Consider the following 22,814-nt stretch of genomic DNA (forward strand, 5'->3'; position numbering starts at 1 on the left):
ATTAAAAATAGAGATCTATATTAAATGTAAGCTGAAGTGGCGAGTTCTGTTATGTATCAGACTTGCTTTTAGTATGGAATATCAGTCATACCTATAAGGGTAAGACTACCACAGCATGTGTGTTTTCCCCAATATATGAAGGATGTTAGCAGACATCCCAACTCTCCAGAAATCAAAACAGCATTCAAATAATTGCCAAATGACTGCTGCTATATAAAAAGAGCAATTCTTCAAGAATACCAGCACCCAATGTGGCTTACTAGTACCATTAAATAAACTAAAAATTTCCTATTTCTTTAGGACACAGAAGAAGGCCCAAAGACTTTTTTATTTTTCTTTTGACATAGCATCTGTAACACAAGCGAGCATGTTAGGTATTCACATAACATACAGCTTTACACCTGGACATTTTATGATACAGAAGACATTGTTCCAGAAACTAAAGAAAAAATGGAAAAGTTAATCCAGATGTTTGGTAACACAGAGGCTGGCACTTGGTAAAACCCAGCATTTTCAAAACTTGCTAAAGTAAATCTCAAGTAAGCAATGACTTAGAACAGGAAATTACGATGTCAATGCCTACAGATTAGATTTCATTAATTACCGTGTCACAAACTGCAGTTACCCTCACATAAGCTCTCATCACTGACTTTCAAGAACAAGTGTCTTTAAACAACATCAAAAGAAATCTAGTTTGACATTTTATTCTAAGCATTGAAACTGGTGTTTACTTCAAAGTGGGGTGAAATAAACCATTGTTCAAAACCACAGACCAACCCAGTATAAATCAGTAACAGATATATTGTAAGATTTCCTTTCTTTTAAAAACAACCAACTCCACACATTTTGAGTAACAGGTTTGTTAAAATAACCAGTCAGACTTCATTCAAATGAATTAGACAACTTTTACTAAATGAAAAAACCTACATTTAAAATATGCATTTAAAACAAAATGGAATTAGAAAAGAGACTTAAATCCATTTTAAAGAACTTGCTCACTGTGTCAGAAATCAATATATCTCTTGTATTATATAATGTGCCAGTTCATAAAACAAGTTACTAGAATCCTCAATTTAACATTTTCAAAGACAATACTGAAGTCAAGAGTTTTACATCTACTGATGCACATTTAGAATGGTATAAATCTGCAGCCTTCCCCCAAAGAATCTTACGAATTTGATAGTATTCAGTAAAAGCTTTTGTAATTTTGTCCAATAAGTATTGCATCCTAAAGCATGACAAATCTGTGCCTTTCGTTTATCCTACTATATATTTTGTATCTTCTCTATATCTTGCCATTTGCCAATGTTAACTCTTTTCATAAAGAACTGAAAAGAAATACTGCGTAACTCTTGATCACATACAGAAATTATTGCTACTATAGTACACTACAAAGCAGAAGTCTATACAATAGTATATGAAATTTCGTCATGAAAATCCATATGATAGAAACTTTAGTGATGTAAGCCTTACTATAAAGCTGGACATTCCTGTAGCATTTTCAACTCACCACCCTTCATCTAGCCTGTTGTATGTTGAAGAACATCTATTTAAACACACTCTCTTCTGGAAAAGAATGTCAGGTTTCAAAGGCTTAGCAAATAAGGATCTTCATGTTCTGTGGAACTATGCAAGATGAATTTTGATGCAGGTAGGAAGTTACCTGGAAGCTAAGCATGCCAAAGGTGTTTCATGCTAATAAAACTAAAGCCAAGGTACCACTTAAGTTACCAACTAATAGGCAATACCATTTTTGTCCTATCTAAATTAAATGAAGTGCCATTGCACAGTGTAATGTCAATAATTTAAAATAGTGTAGTGCACAAATTTATTGTGTCGCAGTTAAAAGGTCAGGACAGGTTTTTCTGTCTTGATGTGTGTTGGCTGCCAAGCTGTCCAGTCTGGGCATTTGGAACTCAGTTTGCCTTTTAATTGATACTGTACTATAAACTTTGCATTATAATGGGGCACACGGGATTATGATGAAAAACCAGGGGGGATTAGGGGGAGGATAAGAGATCAATGGCTGTTCTAGAAAGCCCCTTCCTCATATCAATTTCAAAGAGCCAGGAAATAAGACTAGATACCATATTCCGCATCATTCTAGCTACAAAATAACCAAAGTAAAAGCAATCAAGCAACAATAAGACCACATTACACAAATGGAACATCATGCTCTCATCTGGTTTAACTATTACACCAAGTTTTAACTGGGATGTTGGTCAACTTTAAAAACCGTGGTAAATGTGAATATGTAGTTGAAATAGTTTTTTCCTAATTTTTTTCCTCTCTATGCTGGATATTAGAACTTGGAGCTATACTTGTTACAATACAGTGTCGCACATCTTTCTACTAGAAAAAATTAATAAAGATCCTTTACCCGTCTCTTTAAGTTAAACGTGTGACATCATAAAGGGTGTCAAATGGCTGGATGGTTTTACAGTGCACACTTATTATATACTGTAATATGGAGTTTTGTCCTTGACAGATCTGATGGTGTTTTCTACATTATTTCCTTTCTTCACCTCTTCTTCGGTGGATTAGCTGTGCGAGGTGGAGTGACTGGACGCCCAGAATTCAGTCCACCATACTGGTACTTGGCTTTCTTTTCAGATGGTTTCAATATCTTAGAGAAAATAAAGAAGTTCCTTTGAGTCAGCAACAACTAAGAACATTTCAAATACTGTTAAGCCCACATGAAACCTTGTTCAGCAGGAACAAGGGGGACGGGGATGGTGGGGGGGATGGAAATCACATTGCAACCCTACAAATTTCTTAGTTCTACATGCAGCAATAATAGTAACTCTAAATCCTTCTAGTTCTACCACCATGTTGAGATAGGAAGTGGAAAGAAAGGGGGCTGAAAACACATCCAGGAACAAATAGGGACTAAAATCTGATCAAAGCAGCCATATTAAAAGGATCCCTATAACCATTAGTTTGCATAATTGTGTACTCCAACCACTAGGTATAACCAAAAAAAAACCAAACATCCACTTAAACTTTAAAATTTGAGATGAGCTTTTGAACAGCATGAATAACTTAATATGCAATGGTTTGGAAAACATCAAATCCCAGTTTTCTGGAGTTGCAACTGCAAACCAACAACTGCAGTTGGTTTGCAGTTGTTCACACATGCCAGCCTCCAGTGCAGTCCTCTCCACAGCCCAGGAATATTGCTTTCCAATAACCACCAGCACATCCACAAGCACACTAACGTGGTCCACACAGCCCAACACCCACGGTCATCTTAATGCACAAATGCACCGTACCTGGAAGGAACACATCAGAGTTTCATCCACACTCATCATGCCCCCTGCATTGTCAAACTCTCCACAATAATTTGGAGCTGAGAACAGGGTGACCAACTGCCGCTTAGCAAAGAACTCGTACCCATCTTCAACCACCTGTCAACACCAGAGAAATCAAAATGGCTTACATAAGAAATTTTGAAGGAAAAAAACCAATCTTGAGACAAACTGGACTTTATATTAGAAAGATGCATGAACTCATCAAAAAGCTATTTCATGTCTTGACTTCCAGATAGGACAAGTTCACTCATTTTGTCTTACCTGACACTGGCAGGCCAGGTAGCATACCCCATGTCTGACACTTCAAATGTTAAACACACATCAGCTTGACTGTTTAATATTTTTGTAGTTGAAGTCCAATTACACACTGCCAGTGTAATGATTCCCAGCATTCTATGCTTTATACACAGAATGTGACTGTTTGACGTAATTAGTTTGGAGCACACCAGGTCTGGATATCACCTCTGTTGCAACTTGAAAAAATTAAGTTTTGCGTAAATTGGTGTTGATTACACACACCTCAAGTGTAGGTGATTTTAGAGCACTGAAATTATAAAAAAAGAGTGATTCTGCCAGATCTTGCCCAAGAGCATAATGCATCTTTAAAATCGTGCAAGTAGTGTGATGCATCAGCTAAGAACGTTCTCTCTTTCCCAAAATAAAAGCTTCTTGTTCGAATGCAGTATAACTTGTCCACCCAACTGCTTACTTTGGTGCAATCATCATGATCCTTTTTAAGGTATCCTTCTTTTACAAAGAGCTAAATCAACTGTATGAATATAGGAAATTTGCAGCAATCTCAATCAGCTGTTAAGAAATCCAGTCAGCATGTGGAATCAATACCGAATCTTCTCTAATGTTTTAGCAGTAAAATGACAAAGAAAAAATTTTCAGTGTTCTAATAGTGTATCCAAGCCAAACAAAGACACAGAATAAAGAGCCTAATTTTGTTTCACAGCAGGAGGGAGCTTCTAAAATTGACTAAATAATGAAAGTGAAATGTTATATAGGAAATTGAAACTTGATGTCCACCTAACTAGCACTCTTGCCTGAAGTAACCTAATAAAAAAGTGTGCTTAAGATTGAAAACACAAAAATAGCCTGACTGAAACATGCAGGAAGAAAAACAATTGATGCCAAAGTACTCTAGACAGCTGAACCAAAATACTGGAAACAGTGGAAGTTTTAATGTACAGACTTGTTTGTAGAGATAGTCAAAATGCATTTAATAATCCATGAAGCGAAGCAGAGGTTATTTAAGCCAGAACCACCAGGGAATTGTCTACTGCTGAAACTGAAGAACTCAAACTTCAGTGCAAATCTCAAATTCAAGTCACTCTGCCCCTTTAAACCTGGAGACTTTACCTGATGTTCACATACATCAGTCCAACATTCAATAAGACAGTACAAAAGGAAGAGATCAGTGGAGAAATCCAGTATTACTATTCTATTCCACTGACATTAAACACAGTTAAACATGAGCCAACAGAAGGACACAGCCTTTATAGGCCCCTCATTAGAAAGATTTTTTTCTCCAGAAATAACACAGTGCGAATTAAGTTCCAAATATACACTACTGGTAAGGAGCAGGAGAGGTTCTAGGAAGCAGCCGCAGCAAAATTCATACCTGATGAGCTCGACAGATCAAATCCAGATCATGACGATTCAGAAATTTACTGACCACATCAGCACCAAAAGTGAAAGAGACCCCACGATCGTTTTCACCCCAACCTTGTACATCTTTGTCTGGGTCAGACCACAGCAGGTCACAGAGCAAACCTTCGAAAGATAATACAAGTGAAAATGCCAGTCTTAGGAGGTATTTTATGATGTAAAACAGTTCTATTGTAATTACCAGAGCAACTCTCCTAAAGAAAATAAGTCTTTCTCCTAAAGAAAATTACCAACAAATGCAACAATACTTAAACTGCAACTCTGACAAACAGTTTGTAAATCTGGAGATTGTTTCCCCCCCTCACCACTGAAAATGCCTTGATATGAAAAAAGTCAGAGCCAAATAGTTCTCTGAAATAATCTTTTATTGTAATATTCAGCGTGTTTACAGTGAACGTTTGAGGAGTTTAAAAATATTAAAGTGCATGTGTATTAAAAGGCAACCATCAATTTCACAGCTCACCAAGAAAGCTTAGTTTGAAAGCTGCAGTAAATTTAAAAGTCCTATGCAAGGCCAGTCATAAATGCAGCAAGCAAATTTGTAGCACAAGTTTCTGAACACGAACAGCTTTGATTCTTACCTTTCCTACCATTCATGAGGAACCTTAGATGACTAAATCAAAATGTGACACAGCAAAACACTGATAATATCGTTTCACACAGCACTGTCAATTTGCTTGGACCCTGTTGACTGTTTCAAAAAGCCTCATGATAGCCAGTCTGGAATCTAAGCTAGAACAATAAGCCTCTCTGGCACTTTAGCACTGGTCAAGATCTCTTTTTTGCTGCCAACAAAAGGACGGCTAAATCTGGAGTTAACATCAGGTACTAAAAAAGATTTACACATGTAGAACTTTCCATAAATATTAACATGAGAAGGAACCAGGCCAATCCAAATACAACACAAACAAACCCCCAAACGTTTGAAAGGCATTTCACAGCCTTCCGTGAAATTGTACTTTCTTTACCTGTGATGACCCATAGGCATATAAATACTTAGTGGCATTGTTTCACAATCTGAAAGATATGCCAGCAGGCTCCCTCATCTGCCATTCAGAAGTTTGATTTACGTTTACATTTGGTTACGTGCTAAACAAAATATTGAAGATTGTTATTTCTTAAACAACACATCCTTCAAGCTGTAATCAAGCAAACCAATGTCTGAAGCCTATTGTGCAACTGGACCATTTTTTATTTACATACATTTATCAAATGGGCTCTGGCGCCAGACACAGCTTCTCTCTAACAACAGGCTAAAATTTTATTTGTGTTTAGAAGAGAAAGAACATAACAAGTACAAGAACTGCATTTTAGATAATATTTCTATCCAGAAATAAACTACTGAATAGAGACAGTGCATGATAAAAACTTAACTTGACTGAAATTTACTTCAATATTGAGCAACTTTGTTTTTCAAAACAGTAATTGCCCTGCAGTCCCTAATGGCTTCTTACCATGCATTTCCAGCAAGTGAGAGGAGCTGCTTGTCTCAGCTATTTAGCAAGTGCTTCCTCTTCTATTTTCTCCCCCAAATCAAATAATCCTTAGGGTCATACAGAACAATAGGCAAATCTGTCCTAAGAGGTCTTTAAATTGCAGTTGAAGTTGCAAAGGCTTTTTTCATCAGCCTAGAAGAAGCCATCATAATGATCTAATCCTAGCACAGCCACATGATCATCTACCAAAACTTCTTTATCAACACAAACATTCCCCAAGTGACACCTCTCCACAAAGGGATAGCTTTGAAGGGCTTGAAACTTTCATGGAAGTGAGACTACTTCAGTTGATTTTTAATTGTCCACAAGATTTACTTCCATTATGTAAAACTGCTTTCCTTCAACAGGTCCAAAAGATGAAGACCTTTGTCACTGTACCATAGCACATGTGCCTCTGATGGGACATTTCATTTTAGCTCTGACAGTACACACAGAGCTATTGCTTCTGAAGGCAAACTTAACACTACAAAACACTACACAAAACAAAAGCCTTTTACAAAAGATCTCCATACTTATTTTTAGGAGGTACTAAGAAGAGAGATGGTTTCAGTGGAGTGTCCATGGAAACAAGAACTACACTCTGTAAGGGCATTCCTAGAGTGGGGGTGGCTCAAGCGGTTTTATTTGCCTGCTGAACAAAACCATCTTTTCTGGGAATGCTGATATATGCAGAGATTGACTCGTTTGTGCTGACATTTATTTGGTTATGCATTGAGTGAATAAGCAGCATAAAAGGACAAACAGTGTAGTAATTTAAACTACAGAAACAATCACTCACCAGTCTATAATGCAGGAGTGTACATACTGGCTTGCACAGAAGTGGTGTTGTTTAAGGGACAGTAGATATATTAACATTAGTCCCTGAATTACTCCCATGCAGCAACATTAAGGAACATTACAGGAAAAACAATTCTTCTGCTTCAAAGCGTAATTGTAACTTATGTTCAAAAAAGGCTTTAAATCTTATATCTCCTCTGAATGTTAATTTCACACCACTGTTTAAATCAACACTTTAAAAACTATCCCATTCTACTGCTCAACAGACTTTTCAATCGACCAGTAAAAAAATCTGTAATACAGGAGACACTGAGCAAGACTGATTAAACCATTCAAAAGAACATCATATAGAAAGCACTAGCAATTTGCATCCAACATTTATAAACAGAACAATACCCTATTCGAAGAAAATTTCACAACTAGTACATTGATAGATACAATTGAAATCCCAACTGCAGTGAAGTAAGAGCTGTATTTTTCAAATTTAATGAGGAAGGAGACAGGGAGAAGCCCAAATACTTAAACACCCACAAAATTTAACTTTGTTATACTATTTCACTTTGAACAAATATGTTCTTCGATAGACTAAAAGGTTTCTGTGTACCTAACCAAGGCAGGGGGAACTAGTGCTTCAGTTTCCTTTATCTTTCATTAGCTTTCTAAGATGTTTTAAGGGAAACTTGTGAATAATGTACCCAAAAACACCTATTGAAAAACATACCTACTCTGCTATGACAAACAACAACACCACATACAACAACCTTTAACATATCAGATGACATAGCCATCATGAGGAACAAGGCACACATTTTATACAGGCACCAAGGAATATTGCACTGTGAACAGAGGTTGCATTAAATCATTACACTGCTTACACAGAAATTGATTAAACCTGTTTCATCATTAAGACCTATTTACAGTAAACTCCACGTCACTCACCTGTGTCAGGAACATCTGTAGGTCTCATAATTCTCCGGATCTGCTCCATTGACTGGAGATCTGGAGACAGTCCTGTAAAGTACAAGAAAACAAGTGACTCATATACGCATTTTACCTGCAGAAAGGGTTCCAGAGAACACAAGATTTGAGGTTCAAAGGCACACAGCATCCATTGTTTCCACTGCAACATAAACAAAAGGCAGTTTGCTAGAAGACAATTAAGTTGCTGAATAGGAGAGAATAATGCAGGTGACATTAGCAAGGGGCCCTCATTACCATTCTTTTAGCCATGGAGGTTGTCATCTACTGTAGCTCAGCTGCTGAAGTGGACTATAAGTGAACTTTGATTACTCAAAAAAAAAAATCACTTTGTAGGGATACAACTATCTTTCAATAGTTTAGACATTAACATGCAACTACAATTAAAGCATGGAATTCCAAAGCCACCCTTTGAGGAGATTACTAAAGCTCCTCTACTTGGGGCACAGAGGCCTGAAAGAGAGCCTGCTAGATGCTCTAGCATCTTAAATCATCTTTAAATAATGGTCCTAAGCGTCTTAGGCCAACGTATCTAGATAAGAAAGCTGCAAATTTGAAAACAGAACATGAAGACCTATTTGTGATGAAACACATTTCATATTAATAAACCACATCAATTTGACTCAGTCCAGAACTCTGAACAGGACAGAAGAAAGCTGTCATTGGAAAGGTCATTTCACATGTCATTTCACCAGGTAAAATAATTTCAGCTAACATCAGAGTTTGCACAGTGGAAATGCATATGTTACAATAACAATAACATTTGACAGAAACCAAAACATTTGATACAGACTTGAGGAACTTTTCTTCAAGTACGAAGATTTTAGATTATTTTTCTTGAAGCAGTCTTATGATGAAAACCTTCTGCTACCATCAGCTTGCTAAAACTGTTTTCACACTGTTGCCTTGAGGTTGTAAAGGACAGCAGAAATCTGACAGTAAACTACTTAAAGAGGGTATTAATCAAGTCTATAAACACAACAATACAGGAATAATAATATAAATTCAAGTAGACAATCAGCATTTAAACTTTGACAAATCTATGCTTGCCCGTCCCCAGATCTGATCTATTTGCACACACGTGACATCAGCACTCGGCACCACATCCAGAGACTGTAATGGGCAGTCCCAGTGAAATAAGCACAACCAGTTTGTGGCTTTCTATAAAGTTACAGCTCTCAGCATTTCAGGTTGCACCAAGATATACCTTTAACCCCTAGAAGCATTCAAGGCCAGGCTGCATGTGACTGAGCATCCCGGTCTAGGGGAAGGCACCTTGCCCACCGCAGAACCATTGGAACCAGGTGATTTTTAAGGTTCCTTCCAACTCAAAGCACTCTATGACTCTTTAAGAGGAAATGTTACTACAAACAATGCTTCAACCCTGTGGCTGTCCATTTTTGTGCTATTTTACGTTATTGTAAAATAGCAAAACCCTACAGAATTGCCTGCAGGTTTGCAGACTTCTTTGTAACTATTTATTTTCCCAAGTATTCTCCTAACTCCCCCTGCACAAAAAGAAATGACTAATGTCTCAAAAATCATTCCTACAGAGAAAAGTCCTACATGATCAGTGTTAAATGAAGGCTATAAGAAACACGGGCTAAAGCTCACTGTAAAGCTGCCGCCACTAAAGTGATTGCTGAAACCTACAGATACTTAAAGTACACAATGAAATTGTCACAGCAGCTAAGCACAGAAAAATCTTTCAGTATAATATCTTTTTGAAGCATAAGACCATCTCTCCCCTAAGATAAAACAAAGAATTGTCATTACTCCTGGCAGGTTCATCAAATTTGATTTAAACCTCTCTCTGACTGGGCGTAATTGGTAAAGTAAATGTGATAGGGACTAATTTTTATAGTGTCATCTTCAAATACTATGTAAATCAAGTAGAGTTAAACATCAACATCCAGTTCATTGTCATTAATGTCACAAGAAAAACAGAATTCCAGAGCCTGAAAATATTACATAAATGCAGTGTTTTATGTACAAACACAACTCCCATCTCGGAGGTTAAATCCAGTGTGATAAGATCAATGTATCCCCTCAATATGACACTACAATATGGACTTCCTTTATAGAAACTTTAATCATGTAAGATCTCTAAAGATCAGAGCTAGAGAGTGGTGTCATAGATAAGAGGAGCAATGCAGTACAGAATACAATGCAGAGAGAAAGGGAGAAGTCAGGAATGGTTATGGAATAAGCTTTAATGGAGTGAGATAAAGAGCAAAGTCAGAAGTTAGTTGAGAGGACAGCCTTAAAAAAACTACAAATTTTGACATGTATGAGGAATGTGGGAAGAGAGAGAGATGGAAAAGACGCAATGAAAGATCTGTTCAGTAGCATAAACACTTAGAGACAGGGATAGCAAAAGTGGTTTGAGTTATATTGTATATGGATAACTCAACAGAGATGCCCAGAAAAGTTTAGGTAAGAGGGATGACTCAGGATATTAAGCTATTGTGGATGGCCTACTGGGGTTGAAGTTAGGTGCCTTTTGTTTTACTATGTTATGCGGTTTTGCAAAGTTTTATTATATCCCAGAGGACAATATTTTTAAAATAAACTATGCAAAAATGCGCAATATAGTAAAAAAGGCACCTACCTTATATCTATATGCTAGCTTCAACCTCCAGCAGAGTTGAATGGTTTGTGTTGCTGCCTCAGTGTCTAACAGAGTAGTAACATCATGAAAAGGCGTTGACAGTCCATTACTTCATTGGATCTGGAATGCAGTTTGGATAGGACTGGAGAAGAGTGGAAAAAGGGCAAAACTTATTTCTGTGCTGAACGTCCACTTCCATTTATTAGGAGCACACAGCACATTAGTAATTTTTTCACTTTGTTTCACAGCTGCAGATCTGTTCAGAGAGGCAATAATTTCAGTTACAGACTAAGCCCATACAATTTAAGGGGCAATTAGCAATGAATAATGCAGTAAATACTGCTTCTCACAGGAAGATCCTTAAAGCATACTATGCACAAAATCACCTCTTGTTCAGTCAAGTAGGAAAACTTCATTCACACACACCCCTCCCCCATTTACAATGAAACTTGAAATCTTTTTTCTTGAAAAATAGCTCTTAAGGCTTCTTTCTCATAGTTCAGGTCTCAAACACATACACACAAAGCCACCAGTTTTGTCACAGTGTTCTGCTCTACCTGCTAAACTGTTTTGATTATCTTCCACCTAACCTTAAGTGTTTGTCTGAAACACTCCAGTATTTTGTTACTATTCATTCTCTTGTTTTCCAAAAAACCACCAAAATTCAAAAATGTATGTTGATAGTAAAACAGTAATTCTTTCACGAGCTGTTTTGGAGACAAATTCATTACATGGGTTTTTAGCCACTGTTATTTGGTTACCTAAGTCCAGAAGTGAGTTTACATCTCACATTCTTAAAACTATGAGATCTAGCTTGTAAGATAGATACCACTTCTTAAAAAGAGAATACCACCACCACACAGCTTGAGAATAAGATTAAAAGATGAGCTGTAAGCAAACAGGTATTTTGACACGTCAGTGCTACCCAGAGGTTGGCAGACCCAAGGGTATTACTGCATTAGCTACGTTTTCACAGAGACTTAACAACATCTCTGAGCATGTTATGTGTAAGACCCCAAGAACTTATTTTAGCATGCATTGGAGGCAGAAGTTTTCAATACAAGATATGAGAATACTCCAGACCATCTCTAAAGCACATTCCATATAGGCATAGCTCTTGAACTGATACATGTAATTAATAAAGGCAGGATGGCAGCTATCAATAGAACCTCATGAAGTCTGGAAGAGTCTGCTTAGGAACTCTGGGCCACACAACATTATTAATTCTAAATGATGTTCAAACCAGAAATTACTGCTTTCATTTCCACTGATTTCCATCTCACTGGTAACACAGGTGTGACATCTACCACGCCATTTCTGGATCACTCAGTGAAAGGCAGTAAGTTGCTTATTAATGGAGGCAGTTGCAAATACAGCTGCAAAGGGCAGGATGGCTCTTACTACAAGTAATTGAAATTCTTGTCAACTGTTTGACACTGCAAGCTTCTGAAAACCTGTTAAGCATCATTGCCTGTAAAATCATGGCAAGGCCTGTTCTACAAAGAAGAGAGCCCAAGGAAGTTCCAATATTCAGACAAGTCACAGCCCTCAGTCAGATCAACACCCAGCACCTTTTTCATCACACCAACAGGGCAGCACTGGGACAGGCACCCACAGAATACAGACTGCCTAGCAGCAAAGGCTTTGTGGAGTCCATGCCAGCCATGTCCAACCTGTTCCAGTGTCAACAAATGTCCTGCTGCCAGCTGCAGGCTTGACTGTGCGGCCTCAGAGGTGCCTCCCACCAAAGCGTTGTGAAACAGCTAAAGAGGCCTTGGCACAGAGCCAAGGTGACTTGTGAAAGCCATTCTTCACCGCTGGGAATGCCAATGGTAGGAAGGCTGCACCGATATATAGTAGCAGCAACAAGTCATGTGGCAAAGCAGGCAATAATTCCAGCATTAAGTGACCCTCAGAGAGGGATACACCAACGGGAATACTTACAGATGCACTTCCCCCTCAAGCACAAGAGGGCGGCCTGTATCAACTAAGAATGAGGTCTACTGACAAGTGCACAAAAAAGCGTGACCTTTACAGACAACACAAGGTTAAATATCTCCAGCTAAATACCAGGTATACACAGCACACTCCATTTGCTATAGCATTAACCCAAAATCAGTTTAGCACCATCAACTCACCTCCATGACAACAGAAGATCTTCTCATCCACAATGGCTGCAATAGGCAGACAGTTAAAACAGTCTGTGAAGGTCTTCCACAGCTTAATGTTAAATCTCCGCTTGCCTACAAAAACAACGTGTGACATTAGAAAGAAAGCTGGTTTTTAAAGCCAGCTTTAAAACCCTGTAATACATATCAGAGCCTAAGCAAAAATGTTAGCAAACTGTCTTCATAGGATTTTATTACTGTTAGCACACTTAGGTGTCCCTCCATCTCTTACAACAGCATTTCAAGGGCAGCAGAAGGAAAAATAGTAATGCACTAGAGTGACTTTAACCTTGGCTTGGAAAGTATTTTTAGAAAGTTTCAAAGCAGGTTCACAGAATATTGAAACCCTTGCAATACAAGAGTCACTACTACAAATGTTTCCAAAACACAGTATTAGTCTGCTGTAGTCTTTAAAAAGTAATAGATGTTGCTTACATTCATCATAAAATCCATAGATTCGATTGATGCTAGCACACTCATGATTTCCTCTTAGAAGAAAGAAGTTTTCCGGGTACTTGATTTTATATGCCAGTAATAGGCAAATTGTTTCCAGAGACTGTTTGCCTCTGTCTACATAATCTCCAAGGAAAAGATAATTAGCTTCTGGTGGGAATCCTCCATATTCAAATAATCGAAGCAAGTCTGTATACTGACCATGGATATCACCTGAATTAAAAAAAAATATTTACCAAGGATTAGTGCAACAACATAAAGACTTACACAAGTCAAGAACTTAAGCTAGCCAATTAGTTTTTATTCAGTGACATTAAAAAAGGCATTAATATCGCCTTTAAAAACTGGCAATATACATCACAAAGGTAAGAACCATGCTAGTATTAAAGCTGAAGTACTCACAGGATATAAATAACTCATCATATCTGTAGAACTACTATGTCAGGTATGAAGCCAAACTGAAACCCAAAAGCTACAAAAGTCTTCAGAATAAAACATAAGCTTTCTAACCAAGCTTTAATTCATTTAAATTAAATCAAGGTCAGAAAGAAAATCTCTAATTTAACAGGTATATGACCAGAAAGCAAATGTATCACGAAAAAGTCACATTATTTACTGCAAAAACAGATCAGTTAAGAATTCAAACAGACTGGAGAGAAACTGAACATTGCGCTGGCAAAGCACACTTACTTGAAAGGTCAATTCCCATAACACTGCTGTATTAGGAATCCCATCCCTCAGCACTGACTCCTCCTTTGATGCGTGTAACAAGCAATACACACACTCACAGACTGCCACCCCTTACAAGATACTCAGCCCTGCAGCTTGCTCTTCGGGAAAGCACCTGTCATGTTACTCTTCACACTGCCTGCTTTAAAACTAACTAAGCTTTCCACAGAACAGCTCTGGGTGGCATTTACACCACCACAGTGTATCACACCAGAGCAGCCAAAGCTAAACTACCCCTCAGCTGTGGGTGAAGATGCCAAAGCTGCTCCACAGGAACTCGCAGCATACATACAATGTATTCCAGCTGGCTGGAAAACTCATTACCAGAGTGACTAGATGCAAAACAGATATTCCAAAAGCCTTTGTACACAGATTCAGGACCTCCTGGTCCTGTACACTAAGCGTTACATAAATGTATTTTCGTTATTGCTGCTTGTTTAGTGACAAAATCCTGACTTTGTTCAGCAGAGTTATTCCCCAGAACAACACGAGCTATTACAGTCTCAAAAGATAAAAAAGAACAACTCACACAACTTTTTCATTTTGCAAAAGAAAAGATTCCCAAACCTGTATGCTCTCTGGTTCAATTCTTAAAGCATACAGCGGTAAGAAGAGTACATGCTACATTATATTCCTTTCAACTTTCCATGAAAAATGCAGTACTTTTTCCTTTAGGCAGCATTCTCCCATAACTATTCCTCTCTCAGGGAGAAGAATCACTTTCCAATTTTCTTCTAACAAAGGTGATCAGTATTCAGTGACCCAATTTCAGTCACAATCTGAAGCTCTGTCAGATTAGCTAAAATCTCCTACATGTATGTTAACAACAAGAATGATTTGTATTCTAACTGATACTTAGATATTCTGATATTCAGGTCACAACCTGAAGAAAGCAGAAGAGTCCTCTACAAATAATTTCTGTGCTGAGTCTAGTACTCCGGAACCATATTATCAAATCTCCAGACTTCAGCACTGATAGAATTAACTACCAAGTAAACACACCACAGAAAATATTATTGCGTTATCTGTAACTACTTTTACTTATACATGTAAATGCACTTAATGGGGAAAAACATTTTACAGAAACAATTTTATAAAGGGACCAAGGCATTTACCATTCCATTGAAGGCACTTAGCATTTTAAAATAGAGCTTCAGGTGAGCACAAGTTGAAGTCTACCAGATATAAAGATTTACATTAAAAAGCACATCTATTTAAAAATGGACATTTACATAAGAGCATCTTTCATCTTACATTAAAACACAGCCATTTGAGATGTAGAGCTTATTTTGAGCTGACTTGATTGTAAGACAAGACAATCCTATAATGGTTCCTCAGGCATTGCCTGAACACACAAAAGTAATAGTTCAAAGCAGTACCAGGTGCATATTTTGCTTTTGGTGAAAGCAATCATCTTTCTTTCATCTAAATGCAGCTTTGACAATTGTTCTAATATTAAATTTAGATGCACCTGACACTTCCTGGTACTTTCACTGTGTTTGGAATCTGATTTAAGATAACAAATGCCTTGTTTAACTGTGCATTAGCTACACCTATTACTGCACACCTAACAGTCCTTTCACCTGCCTTGATCTAAGCAGATGAGGAAGAGCTAACTTTGAAGCAGGCCAACTATTCTTTGTAGACCTTGACTTATTACAATCACTGAGTTTCCCTGTTTTCTTCACCTAGGAATACAATAACACTACAGTGAAAAGTCTAAAGAAAACACAACGTGATAAAGTTGCATTTTACCGTCAACTTTGTCATTAGACAAGCCGGGCTGGTTTTTCCTCCCCACCCTACTAAGCAATTAGTCATTTGAAAATGACTTGGCCATTAGTGGTTTGTTTGTGGGTTTGGCTGTTTTATTTTGGGGTTTGGGTTTTTTTAATTGATAATATCCTCTCTTAATGTAAGAAACACACTGCAGACACTGCATCTCTCAGGAAGAAGCTAATCTATGTTTGAACATATATGTAGTAACAAATACAAAGATTGTTTTCCCTTTAATATTATGACACTTTAATCTAATTCAAGTAATTTTATGGTTTCAAGGACATTGCCTATTTTTAATAAGCAAGTTGAAGGATGATTACAATTCAGTATTTACAATACCTTTTAAACCTTTTGTATAAGCTTGGAGTTACAGTGTACTTTGGAAGTCTAGCATCTTATAAAGGCTTAGTGAGGTAAAAACTTGTTTTATTTGTGTTTCACAGTAATACTGATGTTTGCTAAACATGCTGTAAAGCTCAAGGAATTTGTTACATGGTAGCTAATGTAATTTAAGTCTGCACTCAGTTTTACTTTCTCAGTTGAAAGACTAACAATGCCTTCAATTTTTCAAGTGTTTCATTTTATGAGGTCTTTGTTTTGTTTATGTTTTGAAGCAACTGAGTGAGCAACTCCAACATGTGGGTCTTTTAAAAGCAGCTAACTGCATTCTGAAATAGTGATCAGGAGAGCATCAGCTCTGCACAAGGAAGGAACACAATGCAAAATTTGCACTAGGTGAGGTCACAAGCAGCCCTTATTAGCAAGGAAATTTGCTCCAAAATAGTGTGAGAAGCATCAGCAATGTACCTAGAGCTAGCTGCTTTTTCTTCACTTAATCCAATCAAACCTGAAAACTACATTGAAGATGCTGAAGATCTCCGTCTAATCCCAACTCAAGCTCATTTGCCTGACTCAGTGTTCTTTCAAACCCCTTAGCACAGAACTGGATTAAAACACCTAAATAAAACACGTACATATCAAGCTTACGTACCACAAATTTTCAGAGGTGCCTCTAGTTCCAGAAGAATAGGCTGGCTAAGAAATATTTCCCGTGATTTTATGCACAAGCCCCGAACTTCTGCTTCGGTCATCTGAACAATCTTCCCAGGACGACATCCTCTCACTGAAATGAGATATTTAACAGTTAAAGGTAACTCCCACAGAGATGTACAGCAATTCCTAAATGCACATGATCTGTATTTAAAACCTAGATCTACAAAAAGCCAGCATCATGTTCTACATATGTACCAAGTACCTTGGAATTAGCCTGTCCAATGAATTATAAAATTAATCTTTGATACTGTGGTAATTGATTTTCGCTTAAAGATCTGTATGCACTCCTGTTGAATCAAGTCTCAGAAGAGAACTTTAAGCTGTGCTTCTGTCCATATCTGAATAAATAGCAATTTTAAGAAGTGTTTAATTTAACAACTCCTTTATGCTACAGTACTCATAAAAGACAAGAAAAATCTCAAGAAAAGAAAACCTGAAAACATTTCCACATTAGCACAAGGTAATCTTCTTTAGGATGTTAAGTTCAACAGCACTAGTTAAGTACAAAGAAAAAGATCGTCAAAATGATTATGCATAAATAAACGGAAACTGCCATATTAGGAACATCACACTAAGAACTATGAAAGTTTGAAACTTCAATATATAATGACTCTTTAATTACTGAAACCTTTAAAGCCAAGAACATTCTAATTAGAATGAAATGGAATTCACAAAACCTGTAAGCCAGGTACTCAGACCTATATTTAGCATAAAATCAGAAGCATTCACATGTCACTGCACTCCAACCAGTATCCTCTGGCAAGTTTATCTGCAGCTGCTTCTTTCTACAAGTATCTGTGTGATTCCTCTGTCAGAGGCTTCAGTGTGTCTTTAATGAGGCAGCAAAACAGAACAAATGTGTTGTTCCAGTTCAGTCTTGCACCTCAGCATAAACCCAACCTCAGAGTTCAAACTAAACAGAATCTATCAATCAGTGTCTGCAACAGGCGAACATCCTGTCCTGCCATCTGCTTTAGATGAAAGCAACACTCAGCATTAAACCATGGTAGTACCTGCAAGGGAAGGTAATATGAAACTTTTGCAGCTCAAATCCAAATGCTTTCAAATTCATGAGTAGTAAGTAATTACTTCATAAAAATTTTAGCTACAACTTCAGTTAGTCTAGTAAATTTGTGAACAGAAGAGCAAAAACTAGTTTTTCACACATAGCAAATTCTTAGGTCACCTGGTTTCCCTCTCTGAAACAGCAGAGTAAGCCTGTAATTTTTTTAAAAAATTAACATAACCTCCCCCTTTTCCTTTTATTTCTGCTTAGTTCCTAGGAAACTGACTATATACAGGAGGTCAGTATAACTACATCTGGCATTATCTACACTGTGCAGTGGGGAAGAAAGGATTTGAGGGAAAACAGTTTGTCCTAGGTCACCTAGTACTGCAATCCAAAGGGGTAAAATGCTCTGCTCTGGCTATCACTGCATGCTTGTCCCAGTGTAACTGCACATCTGACCACACCAACACTGTGCTATAAATATTTACTTTTAATAAACACCAGGCACTTGTTAAACAGAGGTTAGGAAGCAGTCACAGGTCCATGTGAAAAGGCAGAAGTAAGGAGCAGTTCTCAAAAGCAGGGAAAAGATGTGAAATTAGATCCTGGGACAGCTAGTTTGAGTGCCAAAGGAGAAGGAGGAATAGTCTATCTGAAGTTAAGGACATATTGGAAACACTTAGCTCATTAGACCCTCACAAGAAAAAGGCTGTGTCATACAGGACTTCTTTCAGTGACGCTCTGAATCACACCCAGCTGATATTTACAACATGCTAAGTCACATTCCTCTGCTAATTAAGATTTCAACTATACTTGAGAAAACAAACAGCATTTTAGCAACACTTTTTATGTTAATATCCTTCATGAGTTAAGATGTTCACTTACATATTAGAAGAATACAAAGGCAGACATCAGAAACAATCAACATGACTTGCAAACAATATATGCCTACAAGCTTCTGTTTCATCACATCTCAAACAAATGAGTGATGCTCTTACAGATACATCTTCAGCCCCATTATTAGCAAAAAAACACCAAAAACAACCAAGCAAACACTCAGGCCTGACAATTCGCACAGGACTTGACTATCCAATTTGCAACCTATCCACATGTTCCAATAATCTTAATTTCAAATGCTTGTGTTCCAATACCTTATAATGATCCCCTTCAGAGACCTGGAACTCCTTCCGATAGGCACAGTAAACTGCCATTATATACAAGCAGAGTCATCATATTACAATGGCTGTAACTTTAATTGAACAATTGCTCTACTTCAGACCCATAGCTTGCAACAAAGTCACACCAAAGCACCATGCAGCACAACCAGCTCTCCTGTCATGTCTTCCCACTACAGACAGTACATTCCTCTAACCATAAGCAATGACATTCCCTTCTGTATTTAACTTTCATGATGTTTTGCAATACCAGAATGATGCCACTTCATACACATCAAAACCAAAAAGTGGAACTGCACCCTTATTATATCCAGTCTAGTTTTAGAACTGTAACCCAGGAAAGCCCACTATATACACAACATTAATGGTACCAGAAGCAGCACCAAGACCAAGCATTGAGACCCAAACTGAGATAACAGTTCAAAAGTAGGGCATCCATAATACTTAAAATAACTTAGATCCAATCAGTTCTTCTTACAACACCAGCCTTCAGCTCCCTTTGAAACTCACACAGAGGTTTAAACTTGGAACATTTGCTTTATAGGTTTGATGATTTGACTGGTGCTGGATTTTTTTCATGAGAAGGAAGACACAGAACATGCAGCTCCTGACTCCATAATGAACTGCTAGTAAGTGCCTTGACGGTAGTTCTTCACTTCTAACAGTAGAGCCCTCAATGCTGCAAGTCCTCAACAGACAAATCAACTAAGTAACTTATCACCTCACTTCAGACTGCCCAGGTTAAGAGACTTCTACAACTGTGACAGGTCTATCACCCTCAGCAGAGACAGCACACACCTGATGATCAGTCACTTCCATCCTTGGGGAGCGGTGCAGACCTGAGCCGCTGCCCCTTTGCACCCTCCACCCAAACAGCTGCAGCTCCACAGTAAACACGCAGGCTCAGTTACACTTGCAGTAATACAATACCTGGGGTTTCATGAGCAAGAATCAGCAAGACTAGTTAAGGTAAAAGCAGTTCCCTCCCACAGCTCCCTGATCAGCAACAAGAGTACTACACACTGAGAAAAGAGAGGCTCCTGCGACCCCAAAAGGCTCGGCACTTCACTGGCTCACAAAGGCACCGAAAGGTTTGCCAAGGAGCCATCTGGAACAGCTATGCCCCAGCTGTGGTACAAGTACACAAGTAAGACTAAGCACTTATTTCAGCAGCTTACATTACAACTAGAATCTTGTTCAAGTTCCCTTGACTCAGCTGAGCTTTGTACGGATTGTAAACAACACTGCATTTAGTTTTTCAAAAGCCAAATCCCCAAGAACAGATTGAAGGGGAGGTTCTAAGAACCAGATCGAGAGTGTAAGATGTTTTTCAGACTCATTTACGAATTACTATAGCTAAGCACTCAAGTCATAGCTTCACACATTGCAAAATGTGTAGCTCACAAACAGCCTTTAATAGCACTGGGAAAACCATTATTTTTAACAGCTGTCAGTTACCCAGGGCAGAAATACCATATCAACATTAAAGGTAAATTAATTCTCTTTAACCTAAAATGCAGATGCTGCAAACAAGCTTTGATTTACATAAATCAGCCTTTCAATAGGGACAGCAGGGACAGCAATTCCTGTTGTAATACACAAACTCATGTGCACAGTGCTTTGACAGAACAAGCCTTTCCTCCAGTGAGCTGCAAGCAGAGTGACACAGCACAGAAAAAAAAGAAAAAAAAAGCAAATACATGCATTGAACACTGAGACTTAATTTAGCACAACAGATCCTACAGTCACCCAAAAGCTACTCCGACTGATATTAGAATAATCTGTGCATCTCTACAATCATTGGTAAGCAACCTTCAGAAGTTCAGCAACAGTAATTAGCAATCCAGGACATAAGCTGCACAGTGGCAGGTAAGAAAAACTTCAGCAAAAATAATAATTTTTTTAAATCCTGCCAAACTCATGCCAGTAAGTAGTAGATTATGTAAGGCAATACTGGAAAGGAAAAGTACAGTGGGTTGTTCCAAGTTTCACTTGCATTGCTTTTTTCCATAGTCTTTCATGAAATAGAGAAAGTGCATTTAACCTGTTCTGTCACACTGCTTCTGGTGTTCCTCTCTAAGCACCTAAGCTGCTCATTTGTGGCATCACCAACAGTTTCTTCAATTACTAAGTCAGCTGTGGCATGCACAGCTACCCATGGCATTTACCTGGTGTTGGTTTCCAAGATCCCAGTGTCCCATTTACTGCATGTAACACTCACAGTTTTATCATAACATCAAAACCCAGAGACTTCTCACTAGTATCATAAAAAACTGGGTCAGCATTATTGCTAATAAGCACTCTCCTTTCCATTCACTCTGCTTTTCTTGCAGACGTGCATTTATATGACCACACAGTAAACTGCCTCAGTGAACTGCTATTTTCTTCCTAGAAGAACGAACAAATAAAAACGTAATCTAAATAGTTCCCCAAGCTGAAGAATACATCCTCTGTGAACTTGAGACAGGGCTAGTGAAAGAATAAGGAGCTGGTTCTGCTTCTTTCCACAGTAGCTCCAGCCAAGCTTATGCCTGAAATTATGTCTTTAGAAATCAATCTTGCCAGAGCAGATCTAAAAAAAAACCCCAAACTATAACACAAGATTGCAACCATGCAATTTTACAAACTGCACACAAGTAATTCCCTTGAGCTTACACTCCCCTCACATTCTATAGGATGTTTAATCACTGGTGATAAACAACTCCGACATTTAACTTTTTTTTTTGTAATTTGGAGTATTTGGCAAATGTTGAACAGCCTCTCAAAAGTAGGACTAGAACAAACTGAAAGCTAAAGGTGGCATTACCTATGACTGGGGTAAAAAACAAGCAGTCCTCAGGTTGATTTTGCAAGTACGTTCTGAAGTTATCTGCTCTCAGTATTTTTTAAACCCAAATTACATACTTTCACAAGTTTAAGTCAAGAATCCTATAATGGATTTTAAAAGCAACTCTCAATTTTAAAAGCAAAACTTCTTCTCCCTCAGAGTATCTTCTATTATTTAACTTGTCCAGCTGCCATCCAGAAGCAGCCACTCCCTACTTTGCAGCAAAACAGAGTTAAGCTAGGAACACAAGTTTTAAATTTTCAGCACCGCTGTGACAGAACTAAGCTTAGAATAGCCCTCATTCACAAGTTACACTGGTGGACAACAATAATATAAATGAACCTGTTAGAGCTTTGCTCAATTCAGCAAGAATGTATTGCTGAACATACAGCTTTCTGCAGTGTACCCAGCAAATGCCTGCACCTTTCCTAGGGTACACCACCCAAATGTCTCACTAAAAATAGAATAATCAGTCTTCCAGGGACTTTTTTCCTGAAAAACTGTGTTTTTATATCCAAGTAACCTTAAAGTCATTCTAAAATTGCCTTCACTAGATGACCTTAAGATAAGTTTTCTGCTGAAGAATAGTGATTTCTTAAGAACTCATTTTAGCAGGCTTATTTAACATCAAGCACAAATTCACTGCGGAGTAAGAGATTGCCCAAGCCTTTAATAGGAAAAAAACCCTTATGATGAAGTGGTGTTCTACCCAAACTTGAATTTACATTCTTTAAATACATACTATCCAGCAAAATTAATACTCATGGAGAAGAG

General features: G+C 37.9%; 1 protein-coding gene across 2 annotated transcripts in view; it reads right to left on the bottom strand.

The window, feature by feature from the left end:
• Positions 1–309: 309 nt before the first annotated feature.
• PPP1CB (protein phosphatase 1 catalytic subunit beta) overlaps positions 310–22,814 on the bottom strand; it is a 29,355-nt gene continuing 6,850 nt past the window's right edge. The window contains exons 2-8 of one of the 2 annotated variants that reach the window (XM_063390835.1): positions 16,968–17,099; positions 13,451–13,681; positions 12,986–13,090; positions 8,198–8,269; positions 4,939–5,090; positions 3,273–3,407; positions 310–2,626 (exon numbers count right to left, since the gene is read on the bottom strand). In XM_063390835.1, the coding sequence (XP_063246905.1) occupies positions 2,522–2,626; positions 3,273–3,407; positions 4,939–5,090; positions 8,198–8,269; positions 12,986–13,090; positions 13,451–13,681; positions 16,968–17,099 (932 nt within the window). In that variant the 3' untranslated portion in view covers positions 310–2,521. The remainder of the gene's footprint in view (positions 2,627–3,272; positions 3,408–4,938; positions 5,091–8,197; positions 8,270–12,985; positions 13,091–13,450; positions 13,682–16,967; positions 17,100–22,814) is intronic. The other variant, XM_063390834.1, reaches the window with a different exon arrangement.

This window comes from Prinia subflava, chromosome 2 (assembly GCF_021018805.1).
Source record: "Prinia subflava isolate CZ2003 ecotype Zambia chromosome 2, Cam_Psub_1.2, whole genome shotgun sequence".
Lineage (NCBI taxonomy): Eukaryota > Metazoa > Chordata > Aves > Passeriformes > Cisticolidae > Prinia > Prinia subflava.